The sequence below is a fragment of the Aulonocara sp. 'chitande type north' Nkhata Bay genome, linkage group LG13, assembly GCF_057382095.1.
Source record: "Aulonocara sp. 'chitande type north' Nkhata Bay isolate Kocher_YH1m ecotype deep benthic linkage group LG13, A_spYH_male_GT1.1, whole genome shotgun sequence".
Taxonomy (NCBI): domain Eukaryota; kingdom Metazoa; phylum Chordata; class Actinopteri; order Cichliformes; family Cichlidae; genus Aulonocara; species Aulonocara sp. 'chitande type north' Nkhata Bay.
This window is the reverse complement of record NC_141356.1, coordinates 29,170,267-29,193,086: the sequence shown is the minus strand read 5'-3', so window position 1 is coordinate 29,193,086 and position 22,820 is coordinate 29,170,267. Positions and strand designations below refer to the sequence as shown.

The 22,820-nt window shown below is 37.2% G+C and overlaps 1 protein-coding gene across 7 annotated transcripts in view; it reads right to left on the bottom strand.

Annotated features, from left to right (window-relative positions):
• adgrb3 (adhesion G protein-coupled receptor B3) overlaps nt 1-22,820 on the bottom strand; it is a 122,071-nt gene that overhangs the window by 67,528 nt on the left and 31,723 nt on the right. For 5 of the 7 annotated variants that reach the window (XM_086259762.1, XM_086259765.1, XM_086259759.1 and 2 more), the window contains exon 3: nt 2,276-2,386. The exons of the other annotated variants lie outside the window; for them this stretch is intronic. In XM_086259762.1, coding sequence (XP_086115888.1) covers nt 2,276-2,386 — 111 coding nt within the window. The remainder of the gene's footprint in view (nt 1-2,275; nt 2,387-22,820) is intronic. 7 annotated transcript variants of the gene reach the window in all.

The window sequence follows — 22,820 nt, the reverse complement described above, 5'->3', positions numbered from 1 at the left end:
AAGTGTTTTTGTGGCTGCAATCACTGGGAGTAGTAGCATTAACAAATGGCTCTCCAGTGTAGGAGTAATTTGTATATTAATCTGCCTTTTTACACCAAATTCATGCAAAGATCACAGAAAAGGTACAGCTATGGTTGGAAAAAATGAACAGTAGACACTAGGGTTACATCTATCGCTTTCAATTCATTGAAAAAAAAAAAAGGTCATGCATTTCAGTGGAACTCAATATTATGTTTTAAAAAAGTAAATTCGCTATAAGCAAAAACAAAATTTCATGGTGGCATGCAAGAAAAGACAACATCTGAGAAAATAAAAATGGAATTTAATGGGTGTTAGTTCAGAAAGGGGTCTTAAATGTGGATTTCCTTGCACTGCAGCAAACTATCTAGTTTCCTTGACAACATTGGAGCAAATTCTGTGTTTTAGACAATGGCTTCAAAAAAAAAACTTTTTTAATCTAGCTCAAGTTGTTAACTCGCAGGGATGGAGGAAAATGAGAAAGTTAGCTGATTTTATTCAGCAGATCACAGCCATTTTCATGAGTGGCTCAAAGCAGAAGGTTTTCCGTACACTTAAATTTAAATTGTGGATGCCCAGAAGGACGTGTAATCTGTGGTATTTAAGCCACAGGATGTGAATGTGAGTCTGTCTTTATGGGCTAGGCCTTTAAATCTATAGGGAAAATTTGCAGTTGCTTAACTCCGCGTGCAGACTTATCATCATTAAATCATCATACGTAGCAGAAAGTATAGCAGATTAGCGAGGTAAAGGACCATAGCTGTTACATTAACTTGGAGATGTCTGAGTTAACTTAAAGGATAAAAAGGAAGAAACCGCATTGAGCCTTTCAATTTTAATGGTACAAAAGGTACCCCAAAAAAGCCATGAGATGCTAAATAAAGCTGCATAGTATGATGAGGCAGTGGGGTGATTTCCAAAGCCACGATAGCCAGAATGAAAGAAAAAGAATAAATAATTTGGTGACAAGTGAGTGGACAATAAAATTCCCACATGAGTGTAGTCACCGAATAATTGCTCTACGATTATGTTAAAATCCAGGTGAAGAATTCATTTTCTTTGAGGCTTTATGCATTGGAGGGATAATTCAATACAAAGCGAAATATTTTCAATTTCAGCTCTGAATACATTTATGTCATTGAAAGTCATCAAATCATATCAGAATTTAAAGTAGTTTCACAGCATGTTGTAACAAGGACACATAGATTCAGCCAAATAGGGGTCTTAACCCTGCCCTTAATTTTGTAGATCATAAAATAGACTGAGAGGTGGATCAATTTGTTAAATGAGGCAGTACAGGGAGAGTAAATTGTGTGAGAATGAGAAAACAGAAAAGCACAGCGGATGCAACTCGACAGGGAAACAACGTACCTACAGCGTGGGGAAAATGAAGAGATGTTAATGAGTATATGTTAGTAGTGGTGCGAATGCATGTACAGTGCGTCATAAATTAAAATGACAATGAAAGGAAAGGAGTTTTTAAACAATGACAGCAATTTAAACGAAACAACACATGAAAAAAATAAAACATTTCCCAAAACTTAAAATAAAAAAACCAAAAACTTAATAATAGCTACAACTAAACCCACCCACTAAAAACAAATGTTGTCTAGCTATATTAAAGCAAAAGATACTTAAAAAATAATGAAAGCAAAATAAAGATTTTGCTTGGATTTGTACCTAACTTGTTTTACTACTTTCTGATTTTATTTAAAAAAAAAATGCCAAAACTGGTGGATCGTAAAAGCCATAATGAATTTAGATCATTTAAGTTTTGAATTCGCTACACTTGCTGAAACCACACAGGTTCATTTTATCTCTAAGGGCAACATCTATCAGTTCAACTTTTGCCAAGTATGTGTTTCATATTTGGCCGAAAGGGTGGGTTTTTTCATCGAATGACATTTAATTTATCACGCCTTGGAGGAAATAATTAACTACATCTGGGCCGTAGTTTTAAACTGCTGTTTAATTAATGTTCCCCGAATATACTGTATGAGTAATCCACTCGCCAACTCACTATGTGACAATAAAACAAACAGACCCACAAAACCCAATTATGTCCTATATTCAAAGTAAATACTCCTAGAGAAATGGGAAATTTTCTTCCTCGTCCATATGTAGCAATAGAGAATGAGTAGGAAAAATAATAATGCAAAACATTTCCACTTAAAAGGTGCAGTACAAGAGAGAGCATGCATGATGAAATTAAGTTTAGTTAACAAAATAAAGTCAAGAAACATAACTATTGTATTACCAGTTTGTGCCATAAATTTAGCAGATTCAGCTTGCTCCTGCAGGGCCTTTGTGTCATGAACTGATCTTGGCCGCTGACTTTTTACTGTATGCTCTCCGATCATTCCATATTCTATGGGACAGAATAGAGGTTCATATGAAAGCTAGGCTTAAACATGATGTTCTGAGAACAAAAAGCTTATTACATACTGTTTTCAGGATGTTTGAAGCAACTGCAGTACATGGCTAGAAACAAAGACCACACAAGGTTGTATTTAATTTGTCCTTTTCTCTATGGCATAGAACAATGCAACGAATTTATACGGGTGAGTTGGAAGTATTAATTGAGCTTGAAAGCACAGCGTAGACACATAGCAAACATGCAGATAAACTCACATTGTTTTTTTTCTTGTTGTTGTTTGTTTGTTTGTTTTTAAAGACTAACACTTCATTAGACCAGCTCCCTCCCTCCCGCCCGCCCTCCCACCCGCCTGCACACCCAAAAAAGAAAAGAAAAATAAATGAAAGTAAAAATGTGTAAGCCATCAGAAAGCCACAGAGGAGGGGGGGTCATGGACATAACATGCTATTGATCCACGGTTTCCTCAACACTTTGTCATCTTTGTGTGATTTATTTTTGGATGGGCAAGTCCAGGAGACTGAGAGGCTTAGACAAATGTATTCTGAGCTGTATTCATTACAATGCATGCCCTCTTTGCTTCCCATAAAGGAACAAAGAGACAATGAGTACAGTGTTTTCAAGCGACACCGAGAAAAGTGATGCTAGAAATATTGCAATTAGAAAGGAATTTGCATCAGCTCTCTTAAGCAGATGTATCATACTGTAAATAGCTCATGCAAATTGTTTTTGAACTCTTGTTTTTAATTAAAATCTAGCATTACTTATGGCAGTGTGAGCCTAATGAGGTGATTTTATCATTCGCAAATAGGCAATGCAGGTGATGCATTAACAACAGATTTACACATAACTTATGTTAGTACATTAGACAATACAATGCATCAGCCATTGATAGGAGTGCTTAAATGATCTCTCCTAATAGAGTTTGTAGCCTCGTTTTGCTAAATCCCAGCACCAAGCCGAAAGCCTCGAAAGACTGACCTCCCTCAAAGTGAGCCACAGAGGGAGAAATCTGTCATCTGATCTGATCACGTTACACAGAAAGTTAGAAATGTTATGACTAATTATACGGTAAATCACTTGAGTACAGAAAAGACAGTTGTCTAATCCGCGCATCAGACTGTTGGCATTAACCAAATCACATCAACAAACATGTTCCGTGATTGGATTAAGAAAAATAAATAAAGAAATCAGGGCAGCTAGATTCAAACAACATCACTACCCAGTATAGCATCAAGGACACTGTGTTTGTGCCCGCATAAAAAATTCAAATATTAAGAGGGTACAATGAAAGGAGGGAAAGCCGCCAGGTAGAAACAAACATCGCAGCCGTTTGATGCTGATTGGGATCTTCAGGACCGTGACTGCACAAAGTAACACGCTTTAGAAGCTTGTTCAAAGGTCTTTCAGTCTGATTTGATCATGTCCACATCTGTTTTGCTGAAATTAGGTAGAAAGCACAGTGTGAACTCTTTGTCGTACAAAGAATGAGCAGGTACACTGATGATTGGACAAACAGCAGGCAGTTCATCTAACGTTCAGCCGTGTAAGGCTAACTGCTGCAGATACTCTGACATGTTATTGCTTTACAGTGTTTCATGCTCTACCCTGTGGTGTCTTGAATCATAAACTAATTCCTCATTTGGCAGAATAAAAGGCCTGTCTGATTTAGTCAGTCTGAATGCCTGCTTCTTTGTGGGAAATTTTTTAAAAATAACAGCGTGCGCTGCTTTTTAATTATTTCATACAAATGGAAGAAAACACTAAAATCTACACGACGGCATACAGTAAAACTCGCTTGCTGCTTGGCTCAGTGGGGCTAGCTGGGTGCCCTTAAAGTGATGCGTCTTTTTGAATGAATATCCATTTCCAACAGTAGCATTCAGTGCAAGCAATGATTAAAAAACAAAAAGGTGCAAAGCATAATGACCTTGGTGTCAGTTCAGGTATCAAAAAGGACATATGGTGTCAGGGGCTGTGACAATCTGTATTGTCATTTTTAGATACCAATCAACATCGCTGGCTTCATGAATCATCGATGATTATCATACTTTTTCATGGTGTTGATTATGTGCCTTTGCGAAACATTGATCAGCTCAGCGGTGATATTAGCCTTGCAGCCAGTCACACCTAATCAGCAGCTGATGATCAACAGTGCAACAAAGGCACTGCAGCATGTCATTAAGAGTGGTGTCAGTAAGATATTTGGATGGCAATTATTACAGCGCAAGTACACACACACACACACACATTTTTAACACATTTTTAAATACAAGTCTTTCTTCGAAGTCACAGATTCATCATTTTGTGGCTGATATTTGAGTGATTATTTCTAAATCAGTCTGGACAGGCAGCTATTAAAAAGGCTCAACCTGTTGGTACACAAATTAGTGCTGGCTGATTTAGCGCAGAAGACATCTCAGTTTTAAGTCCGTGAGATTGGAGCCTCTTTTGATGCCACAAAGCCAAGATGTTAATCCTAATGTTGTGTTTAGACAGCCTGAGGTCGAATTTATATTAAAAAAAAAAGAAGCAAGATGTCAAAACACGACACCAGAAAAGTACAGGGAAATAAGGTATAATTGAACTACTTGGGATTGTATTCAAGCCTGTAGCCATGTAAGGATGAATATGAGAGAGAAACCAGATTTTTAATAACTGGAGGGATAGGCTGTTGTCATTTGTCAAAGACACCCCAAAACAATGTGTCTTCACTGTGTTACAAGGCAGAGAGCGCAGTTGATGTATTTAGCATGTCATTACTTGAAAACATTTCTTCCATTTCAGACAGAATTATTTTGAAGTTTGGTCCAGTATTTAGAACTTTTAAAATGTGTGCTTGAAAGAAAATTAAGTTTAAGATTTATGAGATGTCTCTCTCTCAGTCAGGACTAAAGAGCATACTTATTGTTGATATCCATCATGCTTCCGCAACAAAGGAAAGACAATGCCATTTAGAGAAATCCATCACTGTTACCTTTCTTTGCTACCCTGCAGTGACTGATTCGTTCACTTAGTTTTTCTTGCACATAACCTCGATGTAATGCTTCACTGGCAAAGCATGCAATTTTTGGACAAGAAACGCAATACAACTACTTTGGTGCCTATTAGCCTAATTTCAGAATGAGAAATACTGGGATTTCTTTCCAGAAATAGGCAACATTTTTTGTGGAGGAATTCCTTTGGCTTAAAGGAGGTCTATTTGCTTCAAAGTCCTTGGTGAATAAATCAGTGATAACCACATTTTGCTTTTTTCTGTCTACAACATTTTAACATGGGGCCAGGGCCATGGCAAATGTACACCTTAACTACTTTTTTTAATATGTTTGGTTTATAGTTAATGCATAAAAGTACTGATAACTGAAGGAATGCTATCTATCTATCAACAGTTCTTACCAAATCCATACACAAAACCTCAGACAAATTAATGCACACACTCTTCTTGCGTTTTACATTTTTAAAAGCTCCTAATTTGCTAACTGAAGAAGCAGAATTAGCATTCCATTCAGTAATGCAGCATCAAAACTGCAATTATTTTCAGTAAGTGCAAAAAAAATAAAAATAAAATGGATCCTTTAAAAAGGTGCAAGCAAATTCTATTACCATGCTGTGCCATCAGTTTTGTAATGGCAGCCATTTTGCTTGCCCGTCTGGGAGTATCAACAAATCAGGTGAGTAATAAAGAGGTTGAGAATCAGATTAGGCTTTTTTGAGCAAAAGTACCTTCCTCTCAACTTTAAGGAGCTGAAATGATTGAGTGGCTAGTCTCAAGTTGATCTTACTGCGAGATATGTGTGGCCACTCTGGAATGGAAAGAAAAATAGCGCCTTTGTTCCAGTTAGATTTCCAGAGGTACATCTGTTAGAAAAGCCAGTGCTGCATGCAGAACCAGCCACGACAACCGTGGAGCAGCCAAAACAATAATGAGAAATATGTATTTGGTCAAAATGTTACAAAATGTCTGCTCAGATTATGGACATGGAAGCACCGACCTTGTCACCACAGGACTGTAACCTCTGCAGATTATTACATATGATGCTTACACCAGAAGAATAGCCTGGTGTTTTTATATTTTAAACCCAGAGCAAACTATTCATGTGAGCCTGATTTTTGGGGCTTAAAGCTTAATTAGTGGGCATATTTACAAAGATATTCATGCTTGATTTAATTAATGTGTGACTACTGACTGCATCAAAAACACATTACAAACAAAGACTTTGCACACTATCAAAGAGAGCACAAGTTCCCTGGATCCATGACCTTTGTCAACATTCGACTTTGATTCGCTGCCTACGGTGGATTTTTAACACTGAAAGTGATCACGGCGGCCACAGAGTCCAGTGGTAGACATTCCGTTTCCAGGTCCATCTTCAATATGTGGACACATTCCATGTGTAATTTCATTGAAAGGTAGTAAAAGCCAGACCCATGTCCAATGACGGATGTGTCTAACCTTGCATGAAATGAGCCTTTACTCCAAAGTTGCTATGAGTAGCTTCTATCAGGGGTACCTCACTTACTGCCCTCCATGCATTCCTGCCTGACTGACTGACTGTCACAAACGCAGCTTTTAATGAGAAGCACTTCATTACAGCTGCACTTTGAAAAGTGTAATTTCTCAAAAAATAGAGACAACGGTCCATACAGACTAGGAAGAGAAATACCCCTCAAGCTCAGGCTTGACTTTGATCCATTACTCAACAGCTATGCTACTGAGGCTGACAAATTTTGGTCAAATGTAGTCATATTTCTGGGTAGTAGGTACCTTTTTAGATATTTAGGACTTATGTTCAAGTCATGAATTACAATGGAAATATATTTAAAGATCCTAAAAACCTAGACGTTTGTCTTTAAAAAGGGTAAGAATGAAAATGTGCTAAAAAAAAGCTGTGTTGTAATTAATAGCTGAACAAAGTCTTATTTGTGCTAAAGGCCCCGTTCGCTGCTTTGTTATTCAAACATAAACATCAATGCAGAAAAATGATCACAGGCTTTTCTGATGGATTATGGATTGTTCTGTACAAAAAAGGAACATAACTTTAATTAACAATGAGTATACTGCAGTAAAGAAAGAAAGAAACGTTCTAATAAACAAACAAAACAACAAAAAAGTCCAAGGAAGTCAGTCATAATGTGTAACAGTGGAGCACATAAGGAAAACATGATATAAAAACATCAAATATACATTTATTCAGAGTACAGATTCGACTACCAAGTTTTATTTTTACTCAAACAGGACAGTACATTTTGTTCTCTGAGTATCAGTGGAAGACTACTTTTTAGGGTCCAAAAGTAAACACATGTGATGATAACTGATGATGACTCATAACAATGATTATGATGTAATGAAGATGCATCATATTTTAGCTCATGAATAGACTCCCATGTCCAAACTGACTCATGTTAGGCCATCCGGAAACAGTCTTTAAAATTGATTCCGTTGTCCTCAAGATATCTCCTTACCACCATTATAGAAACCCTTCACTATTGGTGGGACCATATGCTTGAGCCAATGTAAAAAACTCAATTAGTCCTTCATTAATTAAGAAAATGAGGGGGTTGCACGGAATCAGATACAAATTACGAATTGTCCTCTGAGACACACAATTATCCATCATATTCCTTCTGCCATCTGTTTGCTTCCTGTTGACTCTCCTAATGACTTAGATTGAAGCCAAATTAGAATTCTGTGCAACTGCCACTGCACCTCATTGAAAAGTCATGTGAAGTCGCCTAAAAATGGAGCAAGTGTGGTGAGACAAGCACTCAGAATGCAGGCTGTTCTTAGCAGCGAGGATATATTTTGCATCACTGATGTGTAGGCAAATGAGTGGAAATTGCATTGATAATTTACAGCACAATGTTAAATCACAAGGTTATTGAGCAGTACCTCACAAAGCAACCTAGATGGAGCTCTGACGTTATCAAAGCACTGCATCAAGAAGCCCTGTTGCTGGGTGCCGTGAGCAGATCATTCCTCCTCTTTTTCCATACACTTCAGGGAATGGGCATCAGCATTCTGTTTTTATATTATTTCAACTGATCCAAACATGTATACCGTCAAAAGCCACACAGTTTATATGCTGACTCCACAGTCCAAATGCTGAGTTATATTAAAAGAATGAGGCAAAAAGCACCGTCTGCATTATTGTGGTTGTTAACTAATGCTTGCAAATCAACCTCTGGCAAGTAGACTGCACGTTGGTTCTCTTAAGAGGGGGGAAATGAAACAAGATAAAATATAGACATGCATTTTAAAGTTATCTTTTTTGCAAAGATGCACCAGTGCTTGACAGTGTGGGTAACTGCATATGTCGTGCTTTCAGTTTAGCTGCATGGTGCTATCAGAAAATAGATCCGCCTATGGAGCATTTTAAAGTGAAAGCAATGCCAAGATTGCAGCTTATAACTTGCAAAATCACCAGCCTTTTCAAAAAGCCACACTGTTGAACTAGCCATGACTAAAAGTGGGGCTGCTGCAGGGACACAACTGAAAGGACTACTGTGCACTGACAGAAACAAGGATGGAAGCTGATTACTAATGAAACCATTTCAGAAAGGGAAGTCAGGTTATATGAATTGTATAGAAATACTGATGGCTTTCAAATCTGGGACACCAGTCTCAAGCATTTCATGAAATATTCTCTTGTTTTGGCCAGTCACCTCAAAACAAGAGATGTATTTATGTATTTATTCTGGCAGCAGGGTATGATCTTAATATGCTGCTGTAAATTTTACAAAATTATTCACCGAGATATGCTTTACTACAATTCACCACCTAAGGGACATTGAAAAACTATGGCAGCAACTCCTGGCATCGGTTTAGAAACGTACAACCACAGTAGATGACCTGGCAGTCACGCACACTGCCAAGCTCAACGCCACCATGCCAAGCAATGCATCTGTCAAGTGAGAAACACGACACATTTTTTAGCACCTTTGTGACTGCAGCCAATTTTCAAAGAGCCTACCTTGTCCTTTTCTGAGCCATTTTGCTTGGCATACCAAGTAGTGACCTTCGATTTAATAGAGTCATGGTTCGCCATTCATGGAAATTCCTCACTAATAAACAGAAAATGATACACCTAAGAAATTAAATGAGCAAAACACAATATGAACTCTGTAACCATGGAAGCAAATGTGGTCGGATGACCATATTTCGTAGCAAGATAAATCATTTCCAACAAGCCCTAATGAGACTTTCATAATTCATGCTGTCAGCTTTTCCACAGCACCAATCACGTCGGATCCTTTTGCAGTGGTAAAACCCACTGCTTCAGACTGCCACCCTGCATCTATCAGCACAGGGAACATTGTGTCATATGCAAGTTAGTCATGAGGAAGATGCCTGCAACATGCCCTGTCTTGGCTCATTGGCTAAGCTCATGTTAAACCAAATACGCTCTCCAAAATAATTACAAGGGATGTAGAAGCGATGCGGAAATGTCCTCAGACAAGTCAGGGCATAACAACAGCGCAGTTGGATTTTCATTTAATGGATTCTGATGCCAAGTCGGGAAACATGAGACAATCTCAGTTATTACAAGATTTGAAACAAAGCGTGCCTGTACCTGACTGCAATATTTTATTATGAAGCACATACAAAATTTAGGCTTCATTCATTTAGTAGGAATTTTATTTTTCACTTTTTGTTTGTCCCGACAGATTGCATGGAGACATTATAATGTAGCTCTTCATATTCAGCTCTTCAAATAAGACCATATAACCAACAGCTCCAGCTTTATTATAGTTCATATGACACTCCTGCTATATTTTAGTACAAAATACAGCAATGTTTGTGCTTTTGTTAAACTAAAATGGGCAATTAATAAGAATTTATTCTAAATAGATGGATAAATAACACCCCTCAAACTACATAAAACAAACTCTTTGTCAGAATTCTTTATTACTAACAACCACAAATTAAGCAAATCTCTCCTTTCTTATGAGAAATGAAAAGGGTGAACTCCTACCATCTCCGTACAGTTTTCTTTTTAAAATAAGGGTGGCAGTGCTTCTGTATTCTCTGTTTAGGCTGTAATAAAGTGTTTAGGGAGCCAGAGAATTGGAAACATAGGAGAGGAAGCTCTGTAGGGATTCAGTCCCAGGACAAGAGGAGCATTTAGTTCAAGAGTCAGGGGATTTAACCACTTGATGATCTCTGGAAAGCCATAATATTCACAAACACAAAGTTACTGTGTGCTACGTTTTAATTTGGCCTATTTTAGCTTCTGTAAAGTCTTTTCTTGCCTTTCTCTGTAAGTTTTTTTGTAACAGAAAAGCAAAGTTAAATAAGTAACATTTGCTACTTTCTGTCACAAAAACCATGAAAAGTCTTAACAACAATGATTAAATCATGCTGGGTAAATATTTCAGGTTTAATGCCAGCATCCAGAAACCTGTGATTGCATATCAAAGAAAAGATCAAAGAGAAGCTAAATACTAAACTAATAGAGATAATTGTCATTTCAATAGGCCAAAACACTTGAGGGAAATTGGAAAAGGAAAAGTACATTAGAAAAAAAATCAGGATAATTAATTTCTGATGTTTTCAGAGGGGTCCTGAAGAAGGTTCCGGGTTATTATCCACTAGAAGCTTCTGAAATAAACCTCATACAAAATGATAAGAGACCAGGCAGTAAACAAATGAAAGATAATTCCCGTTCATTTGCAAATTTCTCCTTCTCTGGACTTTCTCCTTAACTAGACAGCACATGTACAAACAGCTGTATTGCCAGTGCTAATAGGAGATAACACACACACACACACACACACACACACACACACACACACACACACACACACACACACACACACACACTACTCTAGATAAAATCTGCATTTTTTTCATCAGTAGAAAAAAAGGTGCTTTGTTTACCTTGTCAACAAATGTGACACCAACAAAGATGTTTGTGTAGTCTCCCACAGCTTTCAGAACAATATCTGCATTATCAGGCTTTTCTCTTACATGTGGATTGAAGGGGAAATTAGGTTACTGTCTTTTTGTGATTATTTTGGAGTTTAATATAATTGCAGTGAGTGCTAACAACCGACATGAATTAAAACTCTATGCAAACATTTTCCAAAAACAAAAAACCCACCTCACAACCAAAAGCAGTATTCATCAGTGATGGCTGAACACAGACATGTCTCGATGAATGGATGGTAAAATTACACAAAATTTTAACATGATGTCTTGTTGCCGTGTGGAGCTGGCAAAGTACAAAGTTGAAGCTTGAAGCCTGAAATAGTTTAGTGTAAACACGAGTAAAAGAAATTTGGTTCAGTGGCTAGAAGCAGAAAATGTAATCCGTCCATGACCAGACCATGACATTAATTTCTTACAAAGAAAGAAAGAGAAGTGCTAAATAAACTCATTAACCTAAAGAGAAGCCTAAACTCTCACGTAATCTCAATAAAAGTAAACACAAAATGTACCTCGGAACACCAAAAAGACCTTCTAACTTTGTCTTCCTTGGATCAAATCCTAGATGGAGTACGAAATGACTTCTCAGTGACAGCTTCTTGTTATATGCAGCAGCAGAGGCAGCCAAGAGTGACATTAGTATTGGAAATTAATTGTTTTTTAATGTGCACGTCTCCATCGTCCACCACCACATAGACATGCACCATTACTGTGGTCAATTAGCCATTCAACATCTTACCGTTGGCCATTGTATGGAATTGATTACCACACCACGAGCTTTCCCTGCAGCTTGCCATGTCCAGAATATTAAGTGTTATGTAAAAAGAATGTTGAACACAACAAATTATGTTACATCAGCTTTTCCTTAACGTGACTGCTTAACTGCCTTTCACCTGGAGGCTTCAAGCAACGCTGCATCTGCAACAGTCACACTTTTGCACATTTCCCTTTTTATACACACAACATGGTTTTTCTACAGCTGGTCAGCATAATTAGCGCTAAACAATCACAGTCCTTAATCTTGTTATTAAAGCCCCTGTATTTTGGTCTTGGATATGAAGGGAAATAAAGCCTCTTCAACTGAGCTTCTGGGCCTTTTTGGCTATGATGACATTAAGGATGATTGAAGTGCATTATCTGGGCACACAATGGCTGCTGTCCATTCAGCTGTGCACTGCAGAGCACTGAAATAGGGAGCTGGTGAGACACTCACTGCAGAGGAACGTGGAGTTTTAAAGGCTCATGACACCCAAGCCGCCCAATAGCTTTGGCTGAATAGCCTGTCTGACCTATTGTCAGCCAGTTCACATTATTGTCGATGTACCTGTCTGATATGCAGTCAAAGCTCTAAGGTCTTCTGCCTCTGGTTAAAAGTGCAGTAAGCCTTAAAAATTGAAGGTGATTTAAAGCATATCCCTTTGTCAACTCACTGATGGTACCAGGAGCAGTTAATTTACAGGAAATAATTCATCCCAGTCAGTGTTCATATAACATCTCCCACTTTGTTGGGATTTTTTTTTTACCTCCAAATGTTTACATTTAATTTGATTCATATTCTGACAGATTCTCATGATAAATGTGGCAGTACATGCATTAGCTAATCAATACTTATAATCGATAAAATACTTATTCACTGCTGTCACACTAAAAAGAAATCCGCTTCCCTCGAAGGCAACCGCTTGTCCATTTTGTGTTTCTCACACAACAAACAAAATTGGATGTCTATGTGAGCCTGAATGACAAAAACATTTTCTTTCGCTTCTCTTACTCTTCTGTGAAAGCAGTTTTAATGAACTTCTCAGTGCACAAAATGTAGCCATATGCATATATTTTTTTCCACCCTAATCAACAAAGAAAAAGACGCTGCCTTTTCATGCACTCCCTGGTTCTAATCTAATTAGAATTTATTAAACTAAGCAGAAGTTCAAGGGCATCAATAACTACATTTTCCCCCAAAACACAGAGTTAGATAGTTAGAAAAGGATAGTGCGCAACATTGAGGGAACCATTTTATTCCTGACTATCCTTTCACCTCATTATGGTATTTAGTGTCACTGATGAATGCATATTTTCTGCATTTCCTCCTGATTTTAAATCCAGGCAGTGCTGAATGGTCACATAAATCAACAATATTCAGCCAGTAATTGAATCTCCCTGGACATAAAATGATGTAAAAAAAAAAGGGTAATCAGAGGGCATACTGTACCATGTACTACAGCAGAAAACTATGCAGGCATAGGACAGCAGGATTAAACCAAGATGTATTAGATGTAAATTATATGAAATTATATGCACAGACTGTTTTTTAAATATATGCTAAATATATAGAAAGACATGGTTACATAGAAGGATGCATTTAAGATGCAAAGAATGGAATAAAAGTAGACTGTATAACATTTCTGTTCATTTATGTTTTAGAGATGCAGAAATGTATTAATACACTCTACATGACTCACAAGAGTCATATAGATTTTCTGTTCCCAACACATGGATAAGCATATGGATCATAATGCATGAAAGCACCTTTTCACCTCATTTTAAATCTGTCAGCACAGACCTCCCTTCCAGGTAACAGCTAAATCTTCCAAAGCTTTAGCTTTAGTTTAACAAGACTCTCTAAACTAATCAGACGTTGTTTGTGTTTGCAATGTTATACAGTTCCATATAGCTCCTAATATATCAACACAATACAGGTTAAATTTGTTGATTTAAATTGAGATCAGTTTTAAATCTTTTTCTGTCTTTTAGACTAGTTTAACCCTAGTCTAGTCTAATCTAGTCTAAACTAGATTTTCTGTTATTTAAATGACTACCAAATTAGTCCCCATGAACATTCCTAGTAAGAAATATGTTTTCTTGTCTGACAAAATTTAATGGTTAATAATCTTTCTTATGTAGTATTTTCCTCGTATTTCTTAAAGATATACTAATCCCAATGGTATGAACAATCTGTACTCAGTAAAATACTGAACTTACTATTACCTCATTTCTTTTTGGAGACACAATTTTAAACACCACTCAATTTATCAGGTGTTTCGAGGGAACAATTACTGCTTCTCAACATTTACTCAAAAGTTGCGTATTTTCTCTCTAAGTTCTGCTTTTACAGTCATTCATTTATCCACTATTTTGTTTATTTTGTGTATGTGTCAATAGTGTCTATGTTGTTGTGTTATTGTTGTGTCTTTGTTTGTTGTAGCATTAGCAGTGAGTGTTCTATGTATCTAAAGATGGTGCCTGTGTTTCATTCTCTAAGTTATATTCATTTAAATTAAATTCCCTTTTAAATATTGCCTTTAGTTACTTAAATTTACTTTTTATTAAGTAACTTTACGTTCTTCAATTGTGGTTTAACTGATTATCTTTATAATATTCATTATTGCTACAGTTCCCCATAATCAAGCAAGCATTTCTATATATAATTTTATATATATATTTTTTTCTGTTGTGTTTAATAATTCTCATCATATTCCCCAAAATAAACAAATTTCCCTACTGCATTAGTATAGAACTTCATACAGTTTAACTCTTTGCTGTGTGTATAAATAGGAACTCTGAATTCTAACTTTACAGCAGCTTAGATACAAAACTAATAATTTGACATTACTTATTCTACTACTTTACTTTTTTAAAAAAAAAGAAAGAAAATGACTTGAAATGTTAAAATGGAGAATTTCTTGTAGCGTGTTCATCGGTAGCATGTTTGTGTATTAATAAAGTACCTAAACATATAAACGAGTGAATAAAAATCTGATCTGTAGATGTAAAGAATGCTATTTTATGACTTAAATTTACATAGGTTTCACTCTGCTTGTCATCATTCTGTGGGGATATGCTATAGATTTAGGCAAGCTTGTCATCAAGCATTCGTCAACTACAACTACTATTCTTTTTTTTTTCCAGTTTTCTTCTTTTATCATCCAGTCACACACGCTTGAGGCCATTTTATGTCTTTTCACTTTCCTGGCTCTCAAGAACCAGTTTCCAACCACTGGGCAGAAAATTTGATTAAGATACGAGTAAATAATTATAATGAATGAAATAAAACAGCTCTTAGATTACTTTTTTATGAACACTTTATGCATATTTACCATGAAATGGCAGGATCCCTAGAATTATGGCATTACCGGGTCATTATCAAGAAAATAAATCTTTATCTCTTAAACGTTATTTTATTACCTGATCAATCAAGTTGGGATCTTGGCACATTCATTTGTTACAGCTTCACAGATGTCAGGAATTCTAGGGATTTGTTCTGTTAGTTGGATAAACAGGCAAAGATTAGCATACTTTTCACAGCTTATAATTATTAGCGCCCATGTTTATATTCATGGCTAAAGCAGTATCTGCTGATGGTATTATTTGGCACTAATCTCAAGTAACCATTTTTACCAAAACATCGTGATTATTTTGTTAACATTTAACACTCCTTGAGAATTCTACATAAAAATTAAGTAATGTAAAAAAAACGTAATTTACAAATCTTATACGCCAGTTTTTTATTCACAGTAGACATGAGAAAATCGATCATTTTAAATAGAATATGAGCTAATTTTGAATTTGATGGCAGCAACACAAATTGTCACTAGGTATGAATGTGAGTGCGAATGGTTGTCTGTCCCTGTGTGTTGGCCCTGCGACAGACTGGTGACCTGTCCAGGGTGTGCCTCTCGCCCTATGACAGCTGGGATAGGCTCCAGCGCCCCCCGCGACCCTGAAAGGATAAGCGGAAGCGAATGGATGGATGGATGGATGGCAGCAACACATTCAAAAGTTTACGCATTGTGGAACAAAAGGCTGGGAAACTAAGTGGTACTACAAAGGAACAGCTGGAGGGACTTTTATCAACTAATGCAATTAGTTGGCAATAGATCAGTAACATGACTGTATATATAAAAAATTAGAAATTAAAAAAAGAGCATTATACAGAGGAAGAGAGATTCACCAAGTCTACAAATGTTTTCGAATGATTTGGAATAATGTTCTTAAACATAATATTATGAAGACAAAATATTTCATTGTCTACAATACATAATGTCATCTGAAAAAATTCTGAAAATCTGGAGAAATCTCTGTGCGCAAAGGACAAGGCTGAAAATCGACATTAGCAGCTTCACAGGGTTACCAGAGTCCAGGTCCTCAGGCTGGCTGAGGCTCACTGCATTTAAAACAGACATGGTGTCTGTCATGGAAATCATTGAATGGGCTGAGGAACCCTTTCAGACAAATGATTGTCTATAAACACAATTCACAGTTCCATTTTCAGATGCAGTTTAAAACTCAATCAGGCATCAGCCATATAATGCTGCTGTTAGCCTAATTTAAAATGTACTGTGTCAAAGTGGGAAATTGTTTTGTGGCCAGACAAATTGAAATTTCAAATTCATTTTGAAAAATATGGACACTGTCGACCAAAAATGAGAAGAACCACCTGGCTTTTTATGAGCACTCAATTCAAAAGCCTGGATCTCTGATGGTATGGGAATGCATTATTGCCTATGGAATTGGCAGCTTGCATATGTGAAAAGGCACCATCAGTAAGGTACCAGGTTCTTCAATCCAAAAAGAACTGGCATATTTCAGCAAGATTATGCTAAACTACATACTGCATCTAATTTATTACTACAGCATGGCCTTTTAGTAGAAGAGTCAGGGTGCTGAACTGGCTTGCCTGCAGTTCCGACCTTTTACAACATTTGACACATCATTAAACAAAATATACAACAAGACCCAGGGCTTCTGAGCAGCTACAATCCTATATCAGACAAGAATTGGACAACGTTCCACAGCAAAGTCCAACAACTGGCCTCTTCAATTCCCAGATGTTTATACAAGAAGAGGAAATGCTGCACAGTTGTAAACATGTCTTACCTTTCAAGATGTGTTGCTGCCATCAGATTCAAAATGATCTTATATTTTCCTGAAAATGGTATATTTTTTTTCCAGTTATTGTGATTATTATTGTGATTAAACTATGGGTTTATGAGATTTGGAAATCATTGCATTCTGATTCACCCTGCACAGTATCCCAACTTTTTTGGAATCGGTTTGGTATTTCTGTAGTTTGCACAAAGTGTCTTGTTTATGCAAATCAAAAACAAGACAGTAAGGACTTTAGCCTAACCTAAAATAAAACGCCTTGGTAGTCTTTCTCATTGGCTTTTCTATCCAGTGCTTGGTAGAACTATTCCAACAGCTCCCACACAGCTCCTGTTCTCCGGTCCTTATTTGAAGACCAGCTCATGAGTCCCAGTCACATCCAACCAGCTACCCACCACAACATATATAATCATTCAAGATATTTCCTAATTTGGTCTTTGACAGATGTACCTCCTTTTAGATATGAATTGTAGCCGAGGGGCATCAGTGACAGTTTCACGCACATATCCATAGCTGGTTCTATAACAGTCATTTGCTTTACTTCTGATAGCACATACCCAGAATGCTATTACATATGTTGAGCTTCTATTTCTGCTCTCATAAGAGAACACATAACTTGATACCATTTGGTAACACTTCACCCATACCATGCTGTTATACCAGACTGTGTAAATTACATAACGCAGACCAATTCAAATTAATCAAAGGTCTGCTTGCATAACATTATTGATTTGTCTCTCTTCTTTCAAAGCAAACTTTTATTACTTGTTGAGGTTTCTTCCAGGTTTCACTGTCCACATTTGCATAGCTCTTTTTCAATGACAAGATCAGCTGTTCCAAAGCATCAGTACCAGTAATCTATAATGGCTGGTATGCACATAAATAGGGACAGTAAATGTATTTCCTCATGAGTCCATCGTTAATACTCAAAGAACATTAAAGACAGCTATTCTTCAGGGGCATCAGGCAAGCATAGAGCATTATAAGTGGGATGCAACCCAGCAATACTATTGATAAATCAAGGTCACTTTAATGACACTACTTTTCTTTTTTGTGTGTTAATTCTGCCCATAGAAATAGTGGCAAACACCTTTTATTGTGATTACAGATTTGGCATTGTGTATACTGCTGATAGAACTACAAATATTTAAACCAAATACTGGTATTTGGAGAACGGCTAATACTGCTTCATTCTGTGTGTTGAGCATAATTATTTGTAAAGTTGCAAAATATATGTAGCTTTTCATCTAATACATAGTGACATGTAAATAGCTCAAACTAATGAGCCCAGACACTTTCTCCATGACTATATTTATAAGTTAATGCAAAATGCAATACATTCATTTGAAGTTAGAGCAATCAGCAATTCCGGTGTCTCCAGGCACCCCACAGAGACAGGAGACAGGATTCATTATATGACATTCTTAATAATTCATTACAAATGAGCTGCTCCTGTTTCTCCTTCTTTTAATGCCTCGGTCAGCCACGGCTTGGCAGCATGCATCGAGTGACCTCCCCCGTGATCAACTTACAATTAGCTGAAAGGGCTCTTTTGCTTTGTTAAAGCCACATTTGTACCGCACGTTAGAGACGTCCGCTTTAACTTTTCGTGTTTTAACCATGAGATGCACACAGCCAAAGCAACTTCCAAGGGGAATCTCAGAAGAGCAGGATACACAGTCTTTCATGACTACAGCTTCAATCCCTCACTTCTCCTTTTTCGTTTTCTCATTTTCTCCTCTTGCGTGAGATCTGGGTAACGCCCAGATATAATACTGTTGCCTCCATAGACCTCCATAAACTCAACCCAGTGCAGCTATTATTTTATAATGCAGTTACACCATCGCATCTGTAAAGTATATCTGTTGAGGGTCAACTTACCCTTATATCCACTCATGCTGATGCAGCACACAGCTTTCTATTAAACTAATATTGCTGACTTCTTTAGCTGCAAAAATACCGCCTAATGTGGTTTTAATAAACTGTTTAACTTTAACTCCGGCATTAAATTTATTGTCGTAAACCTGATGACAAATAAGTGTAATGGGAGCCTACAGTGCCTATTAAAGTTATTATTAAATATACTTTATTAGTGCATTTATTAAACAAAGCAAGTTTCTTCACGGGCTGCTTAGGGGAAGAATTCATTAACCCACAAATTAGCTTATAAATAAAGCTGGTAGTTTTTACTGCTGCATTCAGTGGTTAAAATGTGTATAAACAGTAATCAAATATGAATTATGACATACATTTTTGGGTGACATGATATACCACTGGGGAGGCACCTAATTGGTGCCAAATTCATTCTCAGTCATAACAGTGACCCCACACATGCAGCCAGAATAATAAATAATGATTGTCAGTGAGAAGAAGAAAGCTGTGCATAACTGTTTCTAGGAGAAAGGAAACAGGTGGTGCTTTTACTGATTTGATGTATTTTTTTTAGAGATGGACCGATCCGATATTACGCATTGGTATCGGTCCGATAGTGACGTAAATTACTGGATCGGATATCGGAGAGAAATAAAAAAAGGAATCCGATCCATTAAATATCAAAAAAGCACATTACAAAACTTGTGACACGGCGTAACTCGGCTCATATCCGTAGCACGTCGGAGCAGTGTGCTCACGTGATGTATTTGTAGAGAAGTAAAGCAAGTGTGTAAGTTCATCTCTGAATGTTTGTAAAGCATTCCAGCATTAAGCTTAACAACCGATATATGGTGCGACTGCCTCTTCTCTCTCCCTCTCTCTCTTTCCTGTTGCTACTTCAATCATGAAACTGATCAATGATCAGCTGATCGGCTTTTCTGTCGTGAGTCCGTCTCTCTTCTTTGTTTTTGGCCCACTTTGCACCAGAAAGAGGAAACCAGCGGCTGAACAACAGCAGCACGTTTAAGCTTGATAAGCTGTTGTTAGAATTTATTTAATATTACTTTCTACACCAGGATCCTTTTCTACATAGCTGACGGCTGGTAACTGTGCAGGGGCGGAGCTAGCAAAGTTTAGCCAGGGGGGCCAATAAGGCATTAACAGGAAAAATGGGGGCACAAAGACATACTTTTCTTTCTTATTCTCATTTAAAATGTCTAGCTTTTAATAAATAATTATCCAAATCTTACACCCAAAGTTTTAATCTGATGTAAAATGTATAGAAGTCCATTACTGTATATAGTAACTTTTAAGTCTAATATACCATAGTAAGCTATACTACTTTTTCCTTTGGGAAGATACCATCTCTGCAATTCTGTTGAAGAAAGATGTTGAATCTATTTAATTATTCTTGAAAAATAATTTATTTCTGTGCATTTTTTCCCACACTGCATCAAATTAAAGTTGATAATGTCGATTAAGCATCATGAGGTGGAGGGTGGGGGGTGGTTTCCTTTTTTTTTTTTTTTGCTGGGAGTTTGCAACCCTATTAGTTAGGTTGCTTAATATTTCTGCTAAGTACTCTGTAAAATACCAGAATAGGAAGGATTGAGTAGGTTTAAGTTTATTAGATTGATCAGTGTTGCTGAACTATGAAATATTTTGGGTGCAGTGCATTTTTTAAATACAGGTATAACAGAATAGTATTAGTGTTGTTGTTTATTTAAACTTGAGTATGAACTTATACAAAATGGAGCAAGATATAAAAAAACAGTTTTATTGATTAAAAAACAAACTATATCGGATTCATATCGGTATCGGCAGATATCCAAATTTATGATATCGGTATCGATATCGGACTTAAAAAAGTGGTATCGTGCCATCTCTAATTTTTTTTCTGTTGCCTGCACTTTCTATAAAGTAAACCTTACATAGTCCTGCGTGTTTAAAAGAACAGACAAAATCGATAAAAACATATCATCAGCATCACTGACTGAAGCACTGCAGGTACTTTAAATAGCATTATGCCTCTGCGGCAGCAACAGCAATTGTCGGAGACATTTTATTTTTGGGTTGCCTGTTTCACGTTCTCCTGAAGGCAATATTTAAAGTGCGCCTTGAGGGAATTTCTTTAAATTTGATACAGACGATCAGTCACAGATGAACTTTAGGTCATTCGAGGGATTACTTTCAGACACTACACTATTAAATTCATTGTACCCAAACGTGATGATTTTTTTATGACTTTTTTTTTTTTTATTAGTTTTTATGTCTTTTTCCCTAGAGCTAGCAGCAAGTTAAAGTTTTCACTTTTGCTGTGAAGTATCTCAGAATCTATAACATTCCCACTGTGGCCGCCATGAGGTTGAAATTATGTTTCAAACTAAAATGTCTTGGCAGCTATTTCAGACATAAAGCCTGGCAGTACGCCTCTAGACCGGGATTGCCACACACACACACACACACACACACACACACACACACACACACACACACACACACACACACTGCTGTCTGTGATGGAGTTCAGGACTTCACCTGAGGAGGTCCACTGTGTAACAGATGATTAAACTCTAGCACTGTAACACTGTAACTCTCAGGTAAAAAGAAAAACTACAGATTATGTTTTGCCATTAGGTCCTGACCAATCTCGCCTCTGTGTCTGGAATAATTAATAGTTATGAATAATTAATGAATTTACCACCCTTGTACCAAGTGTGTTAATGTGTTCAGCTGTTTTTGTAGAAGAGCATATGGATCCTCTAGGTAACCCTGTGAAGCTGCAGGTATTTAAAAGGAAAGAGTCCTACAAACAGCCGGAAGCACAAAGCTAACACTTTGACGTACAAGGATTCCATTCCGGTGACTCTCATTAATAACCTCTTAAAGAGAGGTCTGTGTGTGCACCTCTGGCAACTTAAGCACATGAAGTGACTTTTGTGCTCTGCGATATTTATGGATCAGTGTTGGTGCTGAAGCACAGAAAAAAAGCCTGATCTACAGAGTTCATAGAGCAGAAAACATCCTGTTTAACTTACGTGTTTTTATTTCTATAAAAGTAGGGCTTTGGGCTTCCCAGTATTTGGCTTGACTGTAGTTTGGGCAGCATGAGAGCATGAAACTAAAGGTGAAAGCACGTGCCACACGCCTGAAGCACGAGAGCTGGCAACGCTGCTGTTGACTCAGTCTTGTTAGCTCTATAGCTCATTTGATCTCATAATGCAAGACATTCATGCAATCAGGCCAGACATCAGCTGATGAAGACAAAAAACGAAAGAGCTGTTAATCTCATCATATTATGGCTTTCTCCACTTACACGATGCCCTTTTTTATCCACCTCCTCCTGCATCTAACCCCACTAGAGTCGCACCATCTATCTATTCAGCAGCCTTTCTGAGCGAGCAAGGGGAGGGCAAAGGAGAAAGCAATGCCACAAGCAGCACAAAGTGCAGCTTCTGGAGTTAGAACAAGAAGACTTTTGTTTGCTAACTCAGTGGGGTTCAGTGCTCTGATGTCTGCTTGATTTAGCTTCTGTCCTGGAAAATGACAATGTTTATTAATGTTAGCTACTGAGCCTGCAATATTGTTTCTAATTTCACTTGCAGCTGAAATCTCAGTAAAGCGCATCAAGGATTAAAAGCATTGCCTAGAAATATTTTCTGCGAGTCTTTCAGCTCTTCAGCACTGCCCCTCGGTTCAGTGCAGCGGAGCAGATGTCTGGTTTGTTTGTGTGATATTGAGCTGGGTCAG